At 45.7% G+C, this 25,364-nt stretch overlaps 1 protein-coding gene across 3 annotated transcripts in view; it reads left to right on the top strand.

Moving 5' to 3' along the window:
* Positions 1-25,117, top strand: part of mgme1 (mitochondrial genome maintenance exonuclease 1) — a 33,091-nt gene extending 7,974 nt beyond the window's left edge. The window contains exons 2-7 of one of the 3 annotated variants that reach the window (XM_085981966.1): positions 2,030-2,182; positions 17,908-17,980; positions 19,105-19,707; positions 21,084-21,297; positions 22,277-22,409; positions 24,029-25,117. In XM_085981966.1, the coding sequence (XP_085838092.1) occupies positions 19,149-19,707; positions 21,084-21,297; positions 22,277-22,409; positions 24,029-24,175 (1,053 nt within the window). In that variant the 5' untranslated portion in view covers positions 2,030-2,182; positions 17,908-17,980; positions 19,105-19,148 and the 3' untranslated portion in view covers positions 24,176-25,117. The remainder of the gene's footprint in view (positions 1-2,029; positions 2,183-17,907; positions 17,981-19,104; positions 19,708-21,083; positions 21,298-22,276; positions 22,410-24,028) is intronic. The other 2 variants (XM_085981964.1, XM_085981965.1) reach the window with 2 other exon arrangements.
* The last annotated feature ends 247 nt before the right edge of the window (positions 25,118-25,364 follow it).

Below are 25,364 nucleotides of genomic sequence, written 5' to 3' on the forward strand. Positions count from 1 at the left end.
GCTGGAGAGTCTAGAACTAGGGAGCTTAGTCTCAGGTTAAGAGGTCAGCCATTTAAGACTGAGATGAGGAGGAATTTCTTCACTCAGGGTTGTGAATCTGTGGAATTCTCTACCCCAGAGGGCTGTGAATGCTGAGTCTGTGAGTATATTCAAGGCTGAGATAGATTTTTGGACTCTAGGGGAATCAAGGGATATGGTGATCGGACAGGAAAGTGGAGTTGAGGTCGAAGATCAGCCATAATCTTATTGAATGGCGGAGCAGGCTCGAGGGGCCGTATGGTCTACTCCTGCTCCTAATTCTTATGTTCTTAATGTCCAAAAGTATCCATATTGTAAAAGTAGGAAGAGACTTTCCTTTTCCACTGTCATGGTTGATGGTTTACAATGCACCGACTGTGTGACTCCAATATCTGAATTTGTGAATGTTGTTTAAATAGGAGCTATAAGTTAGTAATTCGGTTCACACTGCCCCTTTTACAAGAAAAAGTAAAGTAGCGTGCAAGTCCTGTCACAGAATGGTACTTGTCCACAGAGTTCCTCGATAATCAAAGTTGATGTGTGGTGACTTTACATCATTGAAGTCTTTGTGCATTAGTACAAACTCTTCTAACTGAAACCATCTGTACTGTTTATCTAGTTTGCTCAGACAAGGTGGAACTGTGCAAGTGACATTCAATGGCTATGCATGCACAGCAAACTGATACTGCCTTGATTCTTTATGAATGCAAGTGAGAGGGGACTTTCCCCCTTCTGACTGTCTCCTGCACTGACGGTTTTGACACCACCTCCTCTGTTCTCTACAGCACACAGGTGCGTGTGATCTCACAAATGCTTTAGCACTGAGCTGTGTCAATGCATGAGCAGTAGTAACAGTAGAGGGCAAAGCAGTCTGAAAGAACAGGAGTCCTTGAGAGGGGAGCGTGACTAAAAAGAGTAACGGGACCAAGAACGAATGAGCAGAATGTAAAGCGTGATGGAAGTGTTAAGAGCTGCAGGAGACTTGCACACCAACACTGCACCAATGGAACTGTCAGCCCCGCAGTGTACAAAAAATGTCTGTCCATTGTATCCTGGCCAATGTTTGTCCCTCGACCAACATCACTAAAACAGATTGTCTGGTCATTATCCTCATTATTGTTTGTGGGACCTTGCTGTGTGCAAATTGGCTGCCGCGTTTCCCCACATTACAATAGTGACTACACTTTAAAAGTACTTCATTGGCTGTGAAGCGCTTTGGGATGTCCTGAGGTTGGGAAAGGCGCTATATAAAAGCAAGTTCTTTCTTATTGAAACCAAATTAGAAATTCTCAAGCTCGTTAAAGATGCAGAAAAGAAATCGGACATCGCCGAAGTGCGCCCTTTCTACCATCATAAAGAGAAGATCTGGCGGGTGCTTGAACCCTTTTGGTTTGATCCCTACCGGAAGCGTCTGCGGAGTCGACCTGGAGTAGGCCTTTGCTGAGGTGATGGGTAGTGGCACAGAGACGGGACGTGCTGGTGAACGGTACTGGCCCCTGAGGACCAAAGCCGGTGAGGCCGCCCAACGGATGGGTAAGGAGGAGTTGAAGTGCCGCAAAGGCTGGCTGGACCAGTTCGAAGGCACGGTGAGGCCTGGTGTCCTGCACCGCCAGGGGTCAACATGTCCCTGGAGAGCTATGCAGAGCTGGACGGGGACCTCATCAGCACCGAGATCCCGACTGATGAAGACACCATTCAAAAGGTGAAGAGAGAGCAGCCCGATAAAGAAGCTGCCACTGAACCATTCGAGGAAGATGCCTCGTCCTAACCTCAAATGCCCCCGCCAACAAAAGCCGGGGCCCTGGTTACAGTGACAACTGAGAAGGTTCATGCAGACTCAGGAAGTGGAGGTCTCTGTTTATAATGCACTGGCAGATGTTGAGAGCTTTGTTCAGCGAGTTTCATCAAAGACCAGACAACTGTGTGTTCCAGACATACTCCATTCGTGTACTGAGACTGTATGTTGTGTTCATGTAAAGGATCCTGACTGCTTTGCTCTTAATTCTTTTAGGCTTTCCTGAATAACAATGTCGCGATGTGTTTCCTTAAAAAGAACTCAACTGAACAACTGACCTGGACTATCCTCCAGTTGATTTGAAGCTTCTCCGCTTATAGGGAGCAATGAGGAGGGTATCGATTCGAGCTGCAGTGATTAACAGACAAGGTAAATGGTGGAATGTTCAACTTGTGTGGGCCTGTACAGTGCAAACTTGTTATATACGATTCAGCTCTTGCATATCAAAGACTAAAGTGCCCATTTAATCTTTAGTTTGGTCACTGGCCCTGTAAACCATGTGAAACAATTAATATAGCATTGATGCTTTAATATTCAAGAGCTCTTGTATACTTTTTTGATATATATTAAACCAGAGGACACAAATTTAAGATAATTGGCAAAAAAATCCAGGGGAGGGGAGATGAGGAGAAATATTTTTACACAATGAGTTATGATGATCTGGAATGCACTGCCTGAAAGGATTGTGGAAGGAGATTTAATAGTAACTTTCAAAAGGAAAGTGGATATATACTTAAAAAGGAAAAATTTGCAGGGTTGCGGGGAAAGAGCAGGGGGAGTGGAACTAATTGGATAGCTCATTCATAGAGCTGGCACAGGCCGAATGGACTCCTTCTGTGGTGTATGATTCTATATGTGAATATTCAACAGATCCTCTTAATAATGAATATTTCATTACCAAAATCAGTTGACACAATCCTAGTATTGATAAGGGAACTGACAGAACTTAGTGTGCTATTTATGTGGCGTGTCAACATCCCCGTAGCTGAGGAAGTGTGCTTGTATTCTCTTATACAATATCTCCCATGATCAGTCATGCAAAGGGAGGGGCGGGCTCCTACTTTAAGTTCTCTGCTTCACAACATATGTATTCGTTACTGGCTTGATCTATATTTTTACACAAAAGGGGAACTCTTGTTCCGAAAGGTGATCTAACTGGAGGGTAAATGACTATACTGTTAGGAGGGCCCCTTATTATTCCTATTACTCTATCCCAGTGATGTATTGAGGATATCTTGCAATGACTGCACAATGGGCCGGATCCATTGTTTTTCTTCTCTTGTTTTATGTATGATTTTGCAGCACTGTATGTTATGTTGAATTCATTGAGACTCTGTTATCGATCTCACAGTTTAAACAGTGTTTGCTTTCCACATCAAAATTGTGAATCGCGGACCACAATAAGAAAAGGGTAATATCAAAATAAAAATCTAATTGTGATAATGAGAGACGCTGCAGCCTTGTGTGGGGTTTACCTTTCCTTGTGTATTTCAAGCCATATTCCAAGCGCGAATCTTTGCCAAATTCTATCACAGGAATTCTTGTACAATGTGTAGTGTACAGTAATGTGGGGCACTCTGCTGCTTGTCGCTCTGTCAGGCCACCAGTGACTGCTACAGCTGAATCCTGATAATTCAATCGTTTTATCCGCCGAGCAAAATTAAAACTATTCAATATTTTGAATTAAGCAACATAAGTAACACGGAGAAGTGGGAATTTACATTTTTGTAATCAAATCATCAGATACATTGAATTAAGCAACATTGAGTTAAGCGGACTAGACTGTATATTGCATGAGGCATTCTAGTTCCCTTTTAGTAAAAAATGACATCATCTGGCAGTTTATGTCAAACAATACACTGATTAATTTTGAATCTGTAAAGCCAACAACTTCCTGCTCATTATCTGTGAATTTCTTCACCCGGTAAGTATGTTGATATGACAGACAGAACAATTGGAGTTTAATGTGGGGTAGCGTGAGGTCATCAATGTTGGAGCCAAGGAAGACAATTTGGAATATTTTCTTTATGGTGAGAAACTAGGAACTGTGGAGGGGCAAAGAGATTTGGGTGTCCATGTACACAAATCACTAAAAGCTAGTGCACAGGTACAAAAAGCAATCAAAAAAGGCTAATAGCATGCTAGCCTTTATCTAAAGGAGGCTGGAATGCAAAGGGGAGGAAGTGATGCTTCAGTTATACAAAGCCTTGGTCAGACCCCGCCTGGAGTATTGTGTTCAGTTTTGGGCACCGCACCTGAGGCATGAGATACTGGCCTTGGAGGGGGTACAGACCAGATTCACCAGAATAATACCGGGGCTAAAAGGGTTACATTATGAGGGCAGGTTATCTAAAGTTGGCGTTTATTCCCTTGAGTTTAGAAGATTGAGGGGTGATCTAATCAAAAGGATTTGATAAGGTAGATACAGAGAAAGTATTTCCTCTGGTGGGGGAATCAAGAACAAGCGGGCACAATCTTAAAATTAGAGCTCGGCCATTTAGAAATGAAATCGGGAAGCACTTTTCCACACACACGGTAGTGGAAATCTGTAAAGTTCTCCCACAAAAGGCTGTGGATGCTGGGTCAATTGAAATTTTCAAGCCAAGTCGATAGATGCAGATTCGGTGACCGCTTTGCAGAACACCTCCGTTCAGTCCATAAGGGTGACCCCGAGCTTCCGGTCGCCTGTCATTTTAATTCACCGCCCCATTCCCACTCCGACCTCACCGTACTCGGGCTCTTGCATTGTTCCACGAAAACCCAGCATAAGCTCGAGGAACAGCACCTCATCTTCCGATTAGGCACTTTACAGTCTTCCGGACTCAATATCGAGTTCAACAATTTCAGATCATAACCTCGGCCCCTATTACATTTTTACCTATATTTTTTATCCACACCTTTGTTTTGTGCCCTTCCCCCTTTTCTTCTCTCCCACATGGCAGCTGTCTCTCATTCTGCCAGCGCATTTCACACCTCATCTGGAGCCGTCTTTTGTCTCTTTACTAGTCCTATCACCATCTCGTCTCGTTTTGAATACCTCTTCATGTCTCTTCACTTCTCTTTTGTTCTTTCATCCCCATTTCCCAGCCCCCAAACTGGCCTTTTAATCTGTCTCATTTCCTGTGTTTTTTCAGTCCTGACGAAGGGTTTCGACCGGAAGCGTTGACCCTATTTCTCTCTCCACAGATGTTGCCTGGCCTGCTGAGTTTTTCCAGCATTTTCTGTTGTTATTTCGATAGATTTTTGTTGGGTAAGGGTATCAAGGGTTCTGGAGAAAAGGCGGGTTAATGGAATTGAGGTACAGATCAGCCATGATCTAATTGAATGGCGGAACAGGCTCATGCGTGGGGCTCCTCCTGTTCCTACATCCATACAAAATGTCTGTCCTTCGGCAGTCTAACAATTTGAAGTTAACAAATACAGGAACAAAGATACACCGATAGATGCTAGTCAGTGTAGATATCCTCCTTTATAACACAGGATTCTGTTGCAGTTCCCATACAATTTCCTATCTGTGAATAGCTTGTACTGTAATAGGGAATTTTAGAACATTGTGGATGTCCTTTTGGTGATGGTAATATTCTGATGAGCTTTACTAGTGTTTCTTTAAAATTGACCTTTGTACTATGAGGGCACTTAACAGTTCTTTACTATTTTAATTACTGATCTAGATGTCGGTTTTGGGGGCACTATCTGTAAATTTGCAGATGATAAGATTTGTGCGAGCATCACGACTGTCGATGATGCTCGATGGCTTCTAGCGGATCTTGATGTGTTGGGGAACTAGGCTCGTGACTGGCAAATGATGTTTAATTTGGAGAAGTGCAGTGTTATGCATGTGGGCAGGGCGAATGCTCAACATACACACACCCTTCACGGAAAAGCATTAAAGCAGGTGGAGAAAGAGCGTGATCTGGGCGTTCTAGTGCATACATCTGTAAAGGTTCATGAGCAATGCCGTTGAGTGAATAATCATAATCATAATCAACTTTATTGTCATTGTTAGTGCACAAGTGCAGTACAACGAAATGTAGGCTTGCGGCTCCCGAGAGTGTACATTTAGATTAAGACATTTAAACATTCAACATACATTTGGCTTGTAATACATTAACATAAACATAACCATAATAAAGTGCATTGGCAGATGTGCAGGCTTTAGAGTTTATTTGTGGAGTTCAGTAGGATGACAGCCCTGGGAAAGAAGCTGTTCCTAAATCTGTTCGTACGGGTGCGAATGCATCTGTAGCGTCTCCCAGATGGCAGGAGGGCGAACAGACTGTGGGTAGGGTCTTTGATGATGGACCATGACCTCCGTAAACAGCGTTTCTAGTATATGTGCTCTATGGTCGGTAGCCGGGTGCCGGTAATGCGTTGGGCAGTTTTGACTACCCGCTGCAGGGCTTAAATAGGGTGTCGGGGTGTATTTATAGGACAATTGATAAGACAAGGTCTACTATTTTGTCCTTGTACAAGACCTTGGTCAGGCCTCAGTTGGAATACTGTTTCCAGATTTGGTCTCTTCACATGGTGGGTGATATAGAGGCTTTGGAAAGGGTGCAGAGGAGGGCCACTAGACTAATTCCCAGTTTAAAGCATCTTAGTTATCAAGATAGGTTAAAAGAGCTGGGACTCTACCCTTTAGAGAAGTGTAGACTTAGGGGTATTTAAGATGATGAAGAGAATTGACTGTGTTCAAGTTAACAGTTTGTTTCAATTAAATAGGTTAGGGAGGACCAGGGGTCATAAATTTATGTTGTATAAGGCTAGATCTAGGTTAGATATCAGGAGGCGGTACTTTTTCCTCTGTAGTGGACCTCTGGAATAGGCTGTCCGCTCGTGGGGTGGACGCCAATTCATTGACTTCCTTCAAGTAAGAGTTGGACCTGTTTCTAGCTGGGGCGAAGATCACCTCTTATAATCGGGGCCAGAGTGATCTTATGGACAAGTTTTGATTGCCTGGGGGGGGGGGGGGGGTGCTTGGAGAGCAATTTCCAAAAAATGTCCCCCAAATTGGCCTGGGTTTTTTCTGTTTTTTTGCTACTCTCAGGAGATCACATGGTTTTGGGTGGGGTAGAGAGTGTATCTGTTGTGATAAACAAGGCATCACAATTGGACTGGCTGGACCAGAGGGTCTTTTCCTGTTCGTGTATGTTTGACAAGTGAGCCAACCCCTAATATTTCTTGTCCAACAACAGTTGTTCTGGGGTTTTGGAGCATTTGGTGAACTAGACAGTATGTCACTGTATCCACTACAACAGCTACTGATCTCATCCCAGTTTACTTTTATCTGTCCCCCTGTTGGTCTATTCTGTTCTGAATGACACAGCTATTCTAGCAAACCAGTGTAGTAAACGAACTCCAGAATATGTTGATCTGTAACGCAGTGGCTATGAATGTGGAACAGGTAATGTTTCCATTTTAAAACTTGGACCAACCATTTCCAAAAGATATCTCTAGATGGAGGAAAAGTTATATCAGTTGTTTTCATGTTGTGTCCATAATCGGAATCAAATATTCTACCACACATGGTGACTAATAGTTCAGGAATGGGGTTTCTTTTTACGGAGTCGTCGTCGTACGTGTCTTCACACTGTTCCCTTTGGGGAACTGTATGAAGTGGTGGAAGGATTTCTGGCCGCGATTAACACTCCTTCCGTGACCGTAACCATCTTCGTACCAGCCATTAGGGTGGTTAGTCCTATGGCGGGAGGGTTTTACGGGCTCTCACAACCCATACGAGGGGGGGGGCCACCCACACCCACTGACGCAAGTATCCCGCTGGATGTCAACCCAGAATTTAGAGCCGGAGCTCCGACTCCACTTGCCGGGACTGTCTGGAGCGGGGTTCAAAACCCTACGCCTTCTGGCCCACTCCTTTTTTTATGGAGTAGCTGCTGCCAACGACCAGAAGCTGTGCAGAAGCGTTCCATGCATAAATCCGTGGCGGTTTAAGTATGAATGTATAATAATATAGTCATATCGCATGCCTGAATCTATGGAGCTATGGGTTGGTTTAATAATAGCACGGGTTGGTTTAAGTACTAAATATATGATATTTTCATGGGGGGAGGGTTGCAGAGATTTATTTGTTCAAAGCGCAAACTCCATGTGAAGGGAAAGAAGAAAATTAATAAAAATAGGAAAATTAATAAACATGGATGTTTACTATGTTTTGCTGGCACAGATTTTCTTTTCCTGGTGCGGCTCTGTTCGGCAGCAGCGATCTCTTCACCACCCCCCGCCCCTCCTTGCTCTCTGGAAGTGTTTCTTTGTAATGGTGACAATATTTTCTTTTCAGTTAGTGAACAACTGAAAAAACACTGAAACTGCGCACGTGCAACGACTTCAACTTCGTTAGCAGCAGTCACATCCTTTTTATAGTCCTTCTGTGCCGTAAATTTCTATTTCTAGGATTCTATTTGATAAGGGGCCATACACTTTTTTTTAAAAGACGCCTTATTTGTTTAACATGTAACCAAAAGTGTAACTGGACATTAACCATCTCCCCAGTGTTTGTACTATGAAGTAGATGGGCCAAATGCATCACCTTTAAACAAAAAGCAGAATATAGTCAGCATATGTAAAGAGAAAAGACAAGTTAACGTTTTGGGTGCATTTTTATTAAAAGGTATTTATTAAAGAGAAAATCTTGACAGTCTATAGTACATTTAAACTAGAGAAGCTGAGTCTTTTTTTTGCTCTTGAAGTTTCTGGTTTTCTTTCTCTTGCTCCTTTTTCTCGACTTACTGCTTCTTCCCTCCACACAGCTCCCTGCTGCTTTGGTATAATCTGCAGCCCCCACCATTTCCTTTCTATGACCACCTCCCTTGTCTCATTTGCTAGGGTGGATTGCTCTGCTTTCCTGAGGCCTTCCTACCTGTTAACCCAGCAGAGCGCAGCGGTGTGTCCTCCCATCTGTGACTGATGGATGTATTTGTGTAACATACCCCCCTGGGACCAGAACCTAGATGTGAAGCCGTCACCGTGACAAGCAGGATTTGAAGTCTGCAGCTTTAAGTTCCTCTTGTGAAAAGTAGCTGGAAGCCCCCCTCCCCCACCCCAGCAAATTATTTAAATCTGAAATAGAAACAGAAATGTTGGAAATAAGCAGCTTATTCCTAAAGAACAAACTATTTATAGACCCCCCTCCGTGTTCTAACAAGCATTTGTACCTGAAACTCTTCTCGCCTCTGAGTCAGAAGGTTGTGGGTTCACGTCCCACTCCAGAGACTTGAGCACGTAACCTAGGCTGGCACTCCAGTGCAGTGCTGAGGGAGTGCTGCACTGCTGGAGGTGTTTTCAACTTTCGGATGAGACATTAAACCGAGGCGCCGTCTGCTCTCTCAGGTGCATGTAAAAAATCCCATGGCACTATTATGAAGAAGAGCAGAGGAGTTCTCTCTGGTGTTCTGGCCAATGTTTATCCCTCAATCAACAACTCTAGAGCAGATTAGTCTTTTATCACATTGCTGTTTGTGGGAGCTTGCTGTGTGTAAATTGGCTGCAGCGTTTTCCAACATTACAACAGTGACCACACGTCAAAAAGTACATTGACTGTAAAGCGCTTTGGGAAGTCCTGAGATCATCATGATATATAAGTGCAAGTTCTTTCTTTCTTTCCAGATACTAACAGACCAGACCTTTTGTGTATTCCCAGCACTTTCTCCTTTTTATGAATATTTAGTTTGTCACTCACTCATTTTGGAATTCACTATTGGAAGACAGCAGTGAAATATGAACAGTGATTCATATTGTTCAATTTCTTGGCTACTGTAATGGGGATTTTCCCAAAATGTCAGCTGTTTCCTACTGTTACTCCCTGTACTTTTTCACCAGCTGTAATTTAGTGAATATTAAAATGAGAGAAATCGTGTAATGAATGTATGCTGAAGATGACTGACGTAATAAAACTCACGATGCACTTGGTTTGAGCGTAAAGCAAGGCTTTAATCAACTTGTTTCAGAACATGGAGGTCTAGTTGTACTTCACTAGCTCCTTGTCTTTACAAAATGTCCCTGGCAAGCTGGGCCCACGCCCGAGTATTTATACTCCTTGGATGGCGCCACCAGCTGGCCGTGCAGTTATTTCATAGGTAGTTTCTCAATGAGATTTATGACAATGACCATCTAATTTCGGTGGTGGTGATGTAATCTGAGCCCCCAAACAAACCATTTACTTAGTCGGATGTTAACAGCCGAAGTTATTCCCTTTTTAAAAATGAATAAATACAATGTGCAGATAGAAAGTGGTTTGGGATTATTAATTTAACAGAGGTTATTCGCTTAATCAGCAGGACTGGTTTAAAAAAAGGGAACATTTTGGTGAAACTGCAGAATGCTGTGGGCATTATATAATGAATGGCGCCTCTCCCCTGTACCAACTGTAAGTGTGTCTTTTCCCAACATTATAAGCCATCAAAGTACCAGGAATAAAACATGGCATTGCTTCAAGCTCCGAGGCCGACTAATATTAGGTTCTGACCAACAGAAAAGATTGTTGAAGTACGGTAGCACAGTGGTTATGTTACTGGATTAGTAATCCAGTAAATGTGAGCTCAGGTCCCACCATGGTGGTTTGAGAATTTGAATTCAGTTTTAAAAAAACAAAAAACAAATCTGGAAATTAAAAAAAAAAATAGGTATCAATAAAAAGTGAGCAGGCTGTTGGATTGTCGTAAAACCACATCTGGTTCATGAATGTCCAATCTATTGTCCTCACCTGGGCTGGGCTGGGCTACATGTGACGCCAGTCCCACACCAACATGGTTGACTCTTACCTGCCTTCGGAAGTGCCCTACAGCAAGCCACTCTGTTGTATCACCACCTTCTCAAGGCAACTAGGGATGGACAATAAATGCTGGCCCTGACCAGCGACGCCCACATCCCGAGAATTTTATTTTTGATGGTCTTGGGGGCCAAATCATGCACATACAGGAGAAAAAATGAATCTACTCAGAATTCTGTCTTTTTAAAACTCTGTTTACAGTCATAATTTATAAGCCATTAATATAAGAAGAGGTAATGGGTGAAAAGTTCATAAAAAGTGAGAAGCTGGAGTAGGAAAACATTATCTCATTGGTACACATGGTAGCAGAAGGCAACAACTGTGATGAATTAATGAGCAATGTAACACAAAATAACTAGAAAAGGAAGGTAATTGATCTGGTGTAGCTCTTCCTGTCTAGATCCAGAGTTGGAATTTGCTTAGACCATCTCATTTTCTGCTGAATTTCAATTTATTGAGCTAACAATGATTTAAGAATGCTTAGGTTACCTCTTGTTATCTGACTGTTTATTTTACTTCGAGTCATTCTTCTAGTTCTCTTTTCTGATTCAACACAAAGAACTTGTCCACATTCACCTCAATAATTGCAATAAGTAAAAGCTATTATAACAAATAGGTCATGCGTTGCACAGAAATAATTTGGTTCAAGGGTTCAGATGGTGTTCATTAACTGAACAGGGCAAAATATCTAAACCTCTTGATAGAACTACAATATACTCACTCCCATGTATGTACTCCAAATCTCCCCGTGCTCAGACTTTGAAAGTCAAAAACTATCATTGCAGACTACAGCGTAAGTTTCACTCACCTTCAGAAATGTGTATAACATGCCCCAAATGTCATTGCTAATAAGAAGCTTCGTGCACTTCTAAGACCATGTTAGCTCGAGGTTTTCAACATCATGGCATCTAATGTAAACTCAGCAGCCTGTAAACTTCAGCCTGTGACCGTAGAGCAAGTGAACCCAGATGCTCCAGTAGTATGTGTGGTGCAGTTATAGTGCCAACTTACGGTGCAGTGAGGCAGTTTCCACTTGGTCAGGACAGGTCCTGAACCTACTCTGGATCTCACTGGTGAGAGAGCATCTCGGGGCAGCCACCTTGCATTGCTCGGGCGTGTCACTCTGAAACATCACCCCAGTGCCGTGTCAAGATGGGTTTATAAAGTGTTCAGTGGGTGTATTATAAAGTTGCTGAACGGTCTATTTAATGTGTTGAGAAAGCTGATATTCTCGTGCATGTACTCAAAGCATGAAGAATTTACCAGCAAGAGTGGTGATCTTGACACATTAATGGGACCACAGCACATAGTCTGTTCATACTCCATAATCAAAACTTTGGAAGAATCAAATTAAAACAAAATATGGTGCCTCACTTTGCTCCCTCCCTCCCTCCCCCCTCTGTCTCTCCCTCCCTCCCCCTCTGTCTCTCCCTCCCTCCCCCTCTCTCCCTCCCTCCCCCTCTGTCCCTCCCTCCCTACCCCCTCTGTCTCTCCCTCCCTCCCCCCTCTGTCTCCCTCCCTCCCCCTCCGTCTCTCCCTCCCTCCCCCCTCCGTCTCTCCCTCCCTCCCCCCTCCGTCTCTCCCTCCCTCCCCCCTCCGTCTCTCCCTCCCTCCCCCCTCCGTCTCTCCCTCCCTCCCCCCTCCGTCTCTCCCTCCCTCCCCCCTCCGTCTCTCCCTCCCTCCCCCCTCCGTCTCTCCCTCCCTCCCCCCTCCGTCTCTCCCTCCCTCCCCCCTCAGTCTCTCCCTCCCTCCCCCCTCCGTCTCTCCCTCCCTCCCCCCTCCGTCTCTCCCTCCCTCCCCCCTCCGTCTCTCCCTCCCTCCCCCCTCCGTCTCTCCCTCCCTCCCCCCTCCGTCTCTCCCTCCCTCCCCCCTCCGTCTCTCCCTCCCTCCCCCCTCCGTCTCTCCCTCCCTCCCCCCTCCGTCTCTCCCCCCTCCGTCTCTCCCTCCCTCCCCCCTCCGTCTCTCCCTCCCTCCCCCCTCCGTCTCTCCCTCCCTCCCCCCTCCGTCTCTCCCTCCCTCCCCCCTCCGTCTCTCCCTCCCTCCCCCCTCCGTCTCTCCCTCCCTCCCCCCTCCGTCTCTCCCTCCCTCCGTCTCTCCCTCCCTCCCCCCTCCGTCTCTCCCTCCCTCCCCCCTCCGTCTCTCCCTCCCTCCCCCCTCCGTCTCTCCCTCCCTCCCCCCTCCGTCTCTCCCTCCCTCCCCCCTCCGTCTCTCCCTCCCTCCCCCCTCCGTCTCTCCCTCCCTCCCCCCTCCGTCTCTCCCTCCCTCCGTCTCTCCCTCCCTCCCCCCTCCGTCTCTCCCTCCCTCCCCCCTCCGTCTCTCCCTCCCTCCCCCCTCCGTCTCTCCCTCCCTCCCCCCTCCGTCTCTCCCTCCCTCCCCCCTCCGTCTCTCCCTCCCTCCCCCCTCCGTCTCTCCCTCCCTCCCCCCTCCGTCTCTCCCTCCCTCCCCCCTCCGTCTCTCCCTCCCTCCCCCCTCCGTCTCTCCCTCCCTCCCCCCTCCGTCTCTCCCTCCCTCCCCCCTCCGTCTCTCCCTCCCTCCCCCCTCCGTCTCTCCCTCCCTCCCCCCTCCGTCTCTCCCTCCCTCCCCCCTCCGTCTCTCCCTCCCTCCCCCCTCCGTCTCTCCCTCCCTCCCCCCTCCGTCTCTCCCTCCCTCCCCCCTCCGTCTCTCCCTCCCTCCCCCCTCCGTCTCTCCCTCCCTCCCCCCTCCGTCTCTCCCTCCCTCCCCCCTCCGTCTCTCCCTCCCTCCCCCCTCCGTCTCTCCCTCCCTCCCCCCTCCGTCTCTCCCTCCCTCCCCCCTCCGTCTCTCCCTCCCTCCCCCCTCCGTCTCTCCCTCCCTCCCCCCTCCGTCTCTCCCTCCCTCCCCCCTCCGTCTCTCCCTCCCTCCCCCCTCCGTCTCTCCCTCCCTCCCCCCTCCGTCTCTCCCTCCCTCCCCCCTCCGTCTCTCCCTCCCTCCCCCCTCCGTCTCTCCCTCCCTCCCCCCTCCGTCTCTCCCTCCCTCCCCCCTCCGTCTCTCCCTCCCTCCCCCCTCCGTCTCTCCCTCCCTCCCCCCTCCGTCTCTCCCTCCCTCCCCCCTCCGTCTCTCCCTCCCTCCCCCTCTGTCTCTCCCTCCCTCCCCCTCTGTCTCTCCCTCCCTCCCCCCTCTGTCTCTCCCTCCCTCCCCCCTCTGTCTCTCCCTCCCTCCCCCCTCTGTCTCTCCCTCCCTCCCCCCTCTGTCTCTCCCTCCCTCCCCCTCTGTCTCTCCCTCCCTCCCCCCTCTGTCTCTCCCTCCCTCCCCCCTCTGTCTCTCCCTCCCTCCCCCCTCTGTCTCTCCCTCCCTCCCCCTCTGTCTCTTTCTCCCTGATACCTGCGCTCCTCTAATTCTGCTCCCTTGAGCATCCCAGATTTTAATTGCTCAACCATTGGTGGCCGTGCCTTCTGTTGCCTAGGCCCTAAGCTCTGGAATTACCTCCCTAAACCTCTCCACCTCTCTTTCCTCCTTTAAGACGCTCCTTAAAACCTACTTCTACTGCCCTAATTTCTCCTTATGCGGCTCAGTGTCAAATTTTGTTTTAAAACACTCCTCTGAAGCGCCTTGGGACGTTTTACCACTTTAAAGACGCTATATAAATACAAATTGTTGTTGTAGCTATATGGTATTAGAGAGATGGAGCTGCTAACTTAATAAATGGTTAATAATGATTATTTACTAGTGAGCTGTTAACCAGAAATTCCTCGGTTTCTAATGTGTGAAGTGCACTTGCAGAGCTGACTACTTCCAGTGAGTTGAACAGTAAGAATTGTTTTTTGGACCGGAGGAAGGTACACAGTGGTGTTCCACAGGGGTCGGTACTGGGACCACTGCTTTTCTTGATGTATATTAATGCCTTGGACGTGGGTGTACAGGGCACAATTTCAAAATTTGCAGATGACACAAAACTTGGAAGTATAGTGAACAGTGAGGAAGATGGTGATAGACTTCAGGAGGACATGGACAGGCTGGTGGAATGGGCAGACATGTGGCAGATGAAATTTAATGCAGAAAAGTGCAAAGTGATACATTTTGGTAGAAAGAATGAAGAGAGGAAATATAAACTGAAGCGTACAATCCTAAAGGGGGTGCATGAACAGAGACGTGGGGGTATGTGTGCACAAATCGTTGACGGTGGCAGGGCAGGTTGAGAAAGCAGTTAAAAAAGCTTACAGGATCCTGGGCTTCATCAATAGAGGTATAGAGTGCAAAAGCGTTGAAATTATGATGAACCTGAATAAAACACTGTTTCGGCCTCAACTGGAGTATTGTGTCCAATTCTGGTCACCGCACTTTAGGAAGGATGTGAAGGCCTTAGAGAGGGTGCAGAAAAGATTTACGAGAATGATTCCAGGGATGAGGGACTTTAGTTACATGGATAGACTGGAGAAGCTGGGATTGTTCTCCTTAGAGCAGAGAAGATTGAGAGGAGATTTGATAGAAGTGTTCAAAATCATGAGGGGTCTGGACAGAGTAGATAGAGAGAAACTGTTCCCTTTGGCAAAAGGGTCAAGAACCAGAGGACACAGATTTAAGGTGATTGGCAGAAAAACCAAAGGCGACATGAGGAAAAACTTTTTTACTCAGCGAGTTGGTTAGGATCTGGAATGCAATGCCTGAAAGGGTGGTGGAGGCAGACTCAATCACAACTTTCAAAAGGGAGTTGGATAAGTACCTGAAGGAAAAAGATTTGCAGGACTACGGGGAAAGGGTGGGGGAGTGGGACTAGCTGAGGTGCTCTTGCATAGGGTTGCAAAATTCTGGGAATTTTTAAAAGAGGAAACTTTCCATGGGAATTTATGGGAATTTTGAGTTTTTTTGCACACTGATGGTTTTTGTCTCTGACCCTTATATTATCTTTGTCGTCAAAATAGACATACTGTTCCATACAAATAAAAACAGGCTTTCAAAACTTTATTTAGGTTATAATTTTGAACTTTATTGAACCCCCACAAAAAAGACCCATCTAAAATAAAATAAAAAGAGCGTCAGCTTATTTAGCCTGTAATCTGTCCTTATTTTGTCCCTTTGAGTCTTCTACTCATGAGTCTTCTGAGTCTTCTACTCCTCATTGCTCCTCCTGATTCTCTGACTCTGGCTCTGACGTGTCCATTTCCTCCTCTGTGTCAGTGTCTAGCTGTGTGGTGGACACTTCTGTATCTGGCTCAATAAGTTGTAGGTTCGCCCGGATAGCCACCAGTTTCTCCACTCTCTTGTTAGTCAGCCTGTTGCGCACCTTTGTATGCGTATTCCCAAAAAGTGACCAGTTTCGTTCAGAGGCCGCTGATGAAGGTGGGATTTGGAGTATCACCGATGCAATAGGTGACAGGGCCTCAGATGCACAAAGTCCCTTCCACCAGGTATGTGCACTGATATGCTTGCATGATTCCCATATCCCATCCCCATTCCAAAGACCTTGCTTGGTAGAGAACTTTGCCAGACTTCCCAGAACTTTGCCCACATCCAGATTGAGATGGTGTGAGAGGGTAGAAATCACACTGTAAGCGCTGTTGATCTGTTCTCCAGAAAGTATTGGTCTCCCAACATGCTTTGGATCCAGCATGTATGCTGCAGCATGAATCGGCTTGACACAAAATTCTTGACGCGTCTGTATGAATTGAACAATTGCCTTCTCCTCTGCTTTGAGCAGCAGGGATGTGGGTAGGGCAATGCTGATTTGTTCTTTTAAATCAGTAAAAAGCCTGAGAACATCTGACAAGACAGCGTCATCTCCTTCAATCTGAGCAATTGCAGATGCTACTGGTGAGAGTAGTTTAAGGCTGCTAACCACTCTCTCCCAAAACACATCATCCAGCAGTATTTTCTCGATGGTGGTTTCCATATCCCCAGACTGGGATATTGCCATTTCTTGCAGCGACTCCTTACCCTCCAGAAGGCTGTTGTACATTATGACAACACCACCCCATCTAGTGTTGTTGGGCAGCTTCAGTGTGGTGTTCTTGTTCTTTGTCATTTGCTTGGAGTTGTAGGTTGCTGCAACTACCTGTTTTCCCCTGACATACTTAACAACTTGCTTGGCTCTCTTGTACAGTGCTTCCATGGTTCTCAAACCCATGATGTCCTTGAGGAGCAGGTTAAGCCCATGAGCTGCGCACCCAATAGACATAATATGAGGGTAGGCCTCCTCCACTTGAGCCCAAGCAGCCTTCATATTCGTAGCATTGTCAGTAACTACTGCAAAGACCTTTTGTGATCCAAGATCATTGATGACCACTTTCAGCTCATCAGCAATGTATGTGCCTGTGTGTCTGTTGTCCTTCGTGTCTGTGCTCTTTGTGGCATTCTTTACATATGGCTTTCTACAGTGTTTGCACATGTACACAGTCTTTCCATCTTTAATGCCTGGGGTAAAATGCTTCCACACATCCGACGGTAAACGTGGCATTGTTCTATGCAGAGAAATAAAGGGCATTCATCTCTGTGTCGAACTGCGGTCGATCAGCACGATTGCAACAGGGTGAGTACATTTTTGCTGATGCTCCATGTGATGGAAGCATGACCAGTACACACACGACGCTACATCACCAATAGTGTATTATTTTGTATATTTTAAATTGAAGGACAACAGAGTTCAACAAGTAACTGGTTTATTTGGTATAAAGTCTGATTTACTTACTGCATCATCACAACATCAGCAGAAAACAAAGTGACTTCCCTCAGGACCCCTAACCTGGATCTTTAAAAAACTATAGCAGTCTTACAGATGCCTGCAGGCCAATCACAATTCGATATGCAAATATTACAAATAGAGGGAGCTAATCGCTCATCCACTCATCCAACCAATCAGGACACATTTGTTCACAGTCACACACAAAACTTGTAATTATTAAAACAAGCCAAGTAAGAAGATAAACATATATTGATTAAGAAATTCCTTAATAATTAAGATTCAGTCTCTGTTAGTAATTTTAAGAGAGGACCTGTGGGGGAAAAAAAGAAAGAAATACCAAAAAAACAATATTATGCTAGCATGTGCTTTTTTGGGCAAAATTCCCAAGCTAAACTTCCCGTGGAAAATTTCCGGAAATTTACCGGAAACTTTGCAACCCTACTCTTGCAGAGAGCTGGCACGGGCTCGACAGGCCAAATGGTCTCTTTCCGTGCTGTAACCATTCTATGAATCTATAAGATTAGCTACCCTCTGAAGAACTATAAAGTGCCTTATGTTCTGAAAAGAGGCGCAGTGATTGGCTGATGGTAATGTGATTTATAGCATTCATTATAAACCACCTGCTCACCTGTGGAGGTGACTCTCCCCCTAACGCAACATTAACCTCACTTTCAGACAGCAGCAGATGTCCTCGGGATAAACGACTGAAAATCCTGGGATTCCTCACTGAGTTGAGGCTTGTATGTGTGTGAGTAAAGAAGGGACCCCAACCAATCTGGGGACTGCCTATATATTTTTCTTTTCGATAATATATGCAACATGCACAGTGAACTAGTTGCACACTATAACAGATTACCGACTGCACTGGATCCTTCCTATCACACGATGTTGTGCTGTTTTAGCTACTGGAATTAAAGATGTACCAAACTGCAACAAAAAATTTAAATGATCAATTTTTGATTCGGTATTCATCGTTGCTTTGCAGAATCGCAATTATATTAAATAGAAATTTTATTTTAAGAACCGCAATTTAATTGTGAGTTCAGATGACGCCATGAGGTTTAAGTAGAACATTATGTATATGCTGCATATATTATTTACTGTGTGAGTCAATGTTAAGTGATCTATATCTCATCTGAACCCCTGATATCTAGTGTGGTTTTAGTTTAACCTCAGCCAGAAGGGATGCGCTTTGGGCCACAGTCCTTTCTTTTTCTTTCTAGTGTCAGCTGTGGCTCAGTGGTCGCAATCTCGCCTCTTGAGCCAAAAGGTCATGGGTCCCACTCCAGAGACAAAATCTAGGCTGACACTCCAATGCAGTACTGAGGGAGCACAGTCTCTCAGATGAGATGTTAACCGAGGCCCCATCTGCCCTCTCAGGTGAACATAAAAGATCCCACAACACTATTTCGAAAAAGAGCAGGGGAGTTCTCCCTGGGCAACATTGATCTTTCAACTAACGTTACTAAAAAAAAAACCAGAGCATTATTAAAAAAACTGGTCATTATTACTTTGCTGGTTGTGGGAGCTTGCTGTGCGCAAATTGGATGCTGCGTTTTCTAAATTGCAGCAGTGACTACACTTCACAAGCACTTCATTGGCTGTAAAACGCTCTGGGACGTCCTGAGGTCCTGAAAGGCGCTATAGAAATGCAAGTTCTTCTTTCATTATACCTCTATACTACACACTGGGTGATAACGCAGGGATAATTCACTGGTTGGATCTTTCCCTTCCACTTTATGAAACTGTTTGCAGCTGGCCGAGGAAACGATCAGAGAATTGAAGCAGGTAGCTCCCGAACCGCAGGATTACATTGGCAGGGATAAGTTTCAGGCAGGCAGAGGAAAAGGCTAATCCTGTATTCTGTTGCAGAATGAAGCGGACTTGACCCGTGCCTCCGTGCGCCACATTGGGGAATGAATTACTTCAGCGTGCTGAGCCCTGCGACCTGCAGAGCACTTAAGAACTCTTTCGAACAACACTGGGGCACAGTATGTAAAGAGCTGGTCTCCCAGCGTCACGATTTTTCTACCTTCCCGTCTCTTAATTGCCAGAGAAAGGACCTAAGCAAATACGAGCAGGTAGACCGCAAGAAATATGCCTCCTTGGTCCGCTCTGTTGTCTCGACGAAGGTCGGCCCCCAGACCCCCAAGACCCTGCTCGGAGAGGACGGCCTCTTGTACGGGCCGATCATCAGATCGAAGTCGGCCAGCGAAGAGCCAGGACCCAAAGGCCCCCTAAATCCGGCTCCGTTCCTGAACACCGAACGTCGGAGTGCTGAGCGCGAGCCAGGGCCCATGCTCAAGCCACCGCTGCAGATCGCGTCACGGAGGAATCACGTGAAGGCCAGTCTGCCCAGCGTGACGCGCATCCTGCAGCTGACCATGAGTTTGGAGCAAGCGTTTTACTTGGAGAGGTGGAAGCGGAGAATGATAACCGAGCTTGGCCAAGATGGTTTCACAGAGTACACTAAAAGTAAGTGCGTTCTGTGGTACTGAATATAAGGAAACCTGGGGTTAATTGACCCCTCTCAGGGCTGACCTGGTTATATAGAATTTACAACACAAAAACAGACCATTCGGCCCAACTGGTCTTCGCTGGTGTTTATGCTCAACACAAGCTTTCTCCCACCCTACTTCATCTCATCCTATCTGCTTATCCTTCGCGTCCTTTCTCCCTCACGTACTTATCTAGCTTCCCCTTAAAGGCATATATGCTAATCGCCTCAACCACTCCCTGTGGTAGCAAGTTCCACATTCTCACCACTCTGTGGGTAAAGAAGTTTCTCCTGAATTCTTTATTGGATTTATTAGTGACTGTCTGTCTTATATTTATGGCCCCTAGTTTTGGACTCCCCACAAGTGGAAACCTCTTCTCTACGTCTACCCTACGGTTACTTAAACCAGGTGGCTGTTGACCAAGTGAAAATACTAAAAGTTGCTGCATCCTGAAGCCAATCCTAATAGTGTAATTGTTTAAATAGACATCACTGCCCATATTACGTTGGAGGGAAAGCTTTCCCCCATCATTCTGTAAATGTGACCAGCAGTGTCATGCTTAGTGTCGAAATCATCATCATCATCGATATGATGCATAGCGCCTCCTCTCGATAAATAGTGGCAATCTTCCTTTTAAAGCGAATGCGTACCCCTGCCACTGGACTCGATGTTTACCCTCTCCTGAAATTCTTCACCTAACGCCGCAGTAGGAGCACAATCAGCTCAAAGACTGGCTGTTCAGGGCAAGTAAGAATGGACAATAAATGTGGCCTTGCCAACACCTCCCACACCACATTAACAAGCACCGAAAAAAATTAAATGGTTGAAACAAGAGAACGGCAGAACAGGGAAAATGAGCCACACTTCTCCATGCAGGCCTTTGCCATCCCAGTTCATAAGGGTTCTTCCCCCTGAGGCAGGCAGTTTGTTGTGTAATGTTAACATGTATTGACTACCTGCATAGAGACCAACTGACCAGATAGTCCTCACAGAAATGATTATATCTCTGCACAGCCTTTAAATGTCTTCTTTTTCTCCTTTTTCTCTTTCTCTCACTCACCCCTCACCAACCCCCCCACCCCCCTCACTCTCGCACACACACCTACCTTCCCCCAGTCTGCTCCCAGCTTTAAACCAGCCATTTCAAGGTTGACAGCACAGCAGCCCACAGTAACTATCTGGATTTCCCCATACTCCACATGGGAAGTTCCTACAAAGTCACTCGCTGGTAATGCAGAAGACTGTAATCCTGGTGACTAGAGCAAATTTTAAATGCGTTGTCCATTTTCGTGACCATTCTGCTCGTGGTGTTAGACAGTAAAAGTAAGACCTTTCTTTCAATATTTTCCCCAGATATTCTCAATCGAGGAAAGCTTTTCCATTCTGCTTTGGAGGAAACTCTTCTCTCAAGCAAAATTCCAAAAACTGACAATGAAGAAATTGTAGGGTACTTGCACAGTGTGCAGGACATCTTGGCAGACGTTAGAGGAACCCGAGTCTTGGAGAGTGTTGTGAGTCATCTGCCATTACAGTACATGGGGCTAGTAGACTGCGTTGCAGAATATCGGTAAGATATTCCATTAATCTAACGTTTAAATTGCAGGCGCTATAATTATAAGCAGTACCTTTTCTGGTTATAAGACCCATTGAAAGAGGAAAGGATGTTTGTAGGGGAGGGTGCAGAGGAGATTTGCTAGAATGGTACCAGGGATGAGGGACTTCAGTTATGTGGAGATGTTGGGATTTTTCTCTGCAGATTCAATAGTAACTTTAAAAGGGAATTCGATATATACTTGAAAAGGAAAAATTTGCAGGGCTATGGGGAAAGAGCAGGGGAGTGGGACTAATTGTATAGCTCTTTCAAAAAGCTGGCACAGCTTCGATGGGCCGCCTTCTGTGGTGTATAATTCTGTGAATTATGATCCACAGCTTGGACACCCTAGCTCACACCAGTTGGAGGTGCAAAGCTTCAACAACAGCTGCTTTTCTCTTTGCAACCCGGTCATGGTAGGCACCAAGCCTGGACCTATCCCTGCTCAATGTGCACGTTCCAGCTGGGATTATTGGATAGCAATCGCAGAACCCTGGCTGGGTTTTCCCCTTTCTAATCTCAGGGTGCTAAGGAAATTGCAACAGCCCAGCTAATGCCCTAACTATCATCGGCTAACTCGGAACAGGCAGAGAATTGATCCTGAGACCTTGCGATCTCTGTCACTCAGTCACAGGCTGCCTTTGCCAACCGAGGAGGCTGCCTTTTTTAATGGTTTGCCCGACTGGAACTTTCAAGGATTTGTACTGGCGGATGCTGGTAATTTCCTATGTATAAGCAGTGCAGGGAGCAGCGGGTCAGTGAGTCTGCCTTTGCCCTTCCACTGATAAATCGCCCCCACCATAAGCAGGGGTATTTTCCCCAGCAAGAGGAATTCTTGGATGTACAGCCATTTTCTAAAGGAGTTCTGGGCTACAAATTGGTTGCGGGGGGGGGGGAAGGGGGGAGCGTTAATACAAGCCTAACTGATGCTTTTATTTGCTTATATTTTGAGTAGGGGCGAGTTATGTGTTATTGACTGGAAAACTTCTGAGAAACCAAAGCCTTATTTTCGAAACACCTTTGATAACCCACTTCAGGTGGCAGCATACGCCGGTGCCCTCAACCATGATGACAACTATAACTTTCAGGTCAGTAAACCTCATCTCCCCTTCCATTGGATGTCAGCCGTGGCTCAGTGGGCAGCACTCTCGCCTCCGAGTCAGAAGGTTCTGGGTTCAAGCCCCACTCTGGACTTGAGCACAAGATTTAGGCTGACACTCGAGTGTAGCAGTACTGAGGGAGTGCCGCACTGTCGAGAGTGCTTTCAGATGAGACATTAAATCGAGGCCCCGTCTCCCCTTTTAGGAGAAAGTAAAAGATCCTATGGCACTATTGGAAGAAGAGCAGGGGAGTTCTCCCCGGTGACCTGGCCGATATTTATCCCTCAACCATTAAAACAGATGATCTGGTCATTATCACACTGCTGTTTGTGGGAGCTTGCTGTGCTCAAATTGGCTGCAGCATTTCCTACAATACAGCAGTGACTACACTTCAGCAGTACTTCATTGGCTGTAAAGCGCTTTGGGACATCCTGTGGTCATAAAAGGCGCTATAGAAATGCAAGTCTTTTTCTTTATGCACTTGTACAAAGGAAGGAAGAAAATGCATGCGCTCTAAGATTTTAAAGTGGGGTGGAGGAACAGAGGGACCTCGTTCAGATACAACGGTCATTAAAGGTGACAGCACAAGTAGATAAGAATATTAAAAAGGTAAATGCAATCCTTGGCTTTCTACTTTGGAGGCATTGAATACAAAAGCAAGGGGGTGACTTTGAACTTGCGCAAGAGCTTAACTGAAGTTGAGGCCACAATGGAGAATTTGTCCAGGCTTTGGGCACCCCTAATAGAAGGGTTGGAAACATGTTGATTCATTAGGATGTTACTGGGAATGAGGTGTTACAGTTGTGAAGAGCGACGCGAGAAGCTAGGATTTTTTTTCCATTCGAGCCAAGAAAGCTAAGAGGTAATTCGATGGAGGTCTTCAAGATTCTGAGGACTTATGATAGGGCAAAGAGTGATAGATAGCTTCCAGAGTCAGCGTAATGGTAATAAGCGGGCAGGAATTTTAAGATAATCATTAAAGGGGAGGGTAGAAAAAAATGTCTTTACACAGGTGGTTCGAATGTGTAATTCTCTGCTACAAGTTGTTGTTGAAGCAGAATCTATAAATTATTTTTCAGGGAATTGGATAGTTGCTTTCAAAAAGGAATATTGGATTAAATTAGGTGACTCCTGAAGACGATCACCAGCACAGCACAGACTTGATGGGCCAAATGGCCCGTTTGTGTGTGGGGGTGGGGGGAATAAAGTACAGTAAGCTCCCAGCAGTGCGATAATGACAAAATAATCTGTTTTAGTGCTGTTGGTTGAGGGATAAGCATCGACCAGGACACTGGGGAGAACTCCCCATCTCTTCGAAATCGTGCCGTGGCATCTTTTACATCCACCTGAGAGGACAGACGGAGCCTCAGTTTAACATCTCATCCTCAAGACCGCACCCTCAGTACTGCACTGTGCTGTGATGTTCGATAAATTCAGTGACCTGGGAAGTGACGTTTAACTCTTGGGGGACATTTATAAAGTGAAATGAATTTTAAAAAATTTTTTTTTTTTTTTTTAAAAAGAGAGTACCTTTATTCGTGCTGTTACTGCTGGAGCTTGTGCCTTATTTCAGAACAGAAGTGACGGAGTGTTTTTGAATTTGGCAGGTTGAGCGGGGACTAATCGTGGTGGCCTACAAAGATGGTTCGCCTGCACATGCTCATTTCATGGACCCCCAGCTGTTCCTCACCTGCTGGCAGAAGTGGCTGCTTCGGTTGGAGAAATACAAGGACAAGATCGGTGCTTCCACGTGACCGGCTTGAGAGATATTGGTGGCTGAAAGAGCACTGTGGCAAACTAACACCGTGGTTAGATCCCAAAAATATCTCATGACACGATATGATCTTCTGGTGTTACTGAGTGCAGATTTTAATCACTGTTTTTGCTTAAAGAAAAGGTTCTGTCCTAGAGGCAAGGGGGATGAGAGGAAGATTGCTGCTATTTATAGTAACATTGTAAACAAGTTCTTTATATTATCTGGTCATTATCACATTGCTGTTTGTGGGAGCTTGCTGTGCGGCAATTGGCACATTACAGCAGTGACTACACTTCAAAAGTACTTCATTGGCTTTAAAGCAGTTTGGGACATCCTGAGGATGTGAAAGGCGCTATATAAATGCAAGTTCTTTCTTTTCAATCTGTTTACAATGTTGTTAGAAATAGCAAACGGCGGAAAGCTTCCACATGGCATTGTTCGTATCACTGTATCCTTGGATACCGGTTACCGTGAAGTGTGAGACTTCATAACGTCATTGGTGGAGATATCCTGGCGTGCAAGTTTTATTTACGGTCGCAGTTTCAGCTCCCAGTGGCACTCCACCAAATAAGCTGTTGTCAAAACAACAAAGAATTGAAATGAATATGATTGACTGAAGCAGGGAAACCTGTAATTTAATGTCTCCACTCCCATTAAGTGGAAAATCTGTCCTGTGTAAATGAAAAAAATGTAAAGAATCAGCCTTTGTAATTGTGTGGCTGTAAAGCGGCACTTTCAACCGTCCCAGACATCATGTTTTAGCAGTCTGGAGTGTGCAGTGTTTTAACTGCTACCTCTTGTTTTTGAATGGAACAAATGCATCTTTGCTTTTCTTTAGATGTTTACTAAACATTTGAGGTATCCATTTACCCGCACGGTAAAGTAGATCTTTTACTGGAAGCAGGTATTTTGCATTTAATAAATCAACGGTTGAGATCAACTGATGCTCACTCACACTTTGTTGCTGAGACCCACGGGATTTTCCCACTACCCTGTGACACAGCGCCCCCAAGCAGTTGTGCAGTAATATTACATCCACTGGCTCATAATAGAAGTACAGAAACCACACTTTCAGTGCCAAAACAAGAAGGGAAGTCTGTGTTTTAGGTAAATGACATTCCTATAAACAAGATCCTAGTGTTAGATGTTTGCGTCAATTTTTTAAACAACTTTTGTAATTTTTCTCT

This window comes from Somniosus microcephalus, chromosome 3 (genome assembly GCF_052327205.1).
Source record: "Somniosus microcephalus isolate GS21.2 chromosome 3, FLI_Smic_1.0, whole genome shotgun sequence".
Classification (NCBI taxonomy): Eukaryota; Metazoa; Chordata; class Chondrichthyes; order Squaliformes; family Somniosidae; genus Somniosus; species Somniosus microcephalus.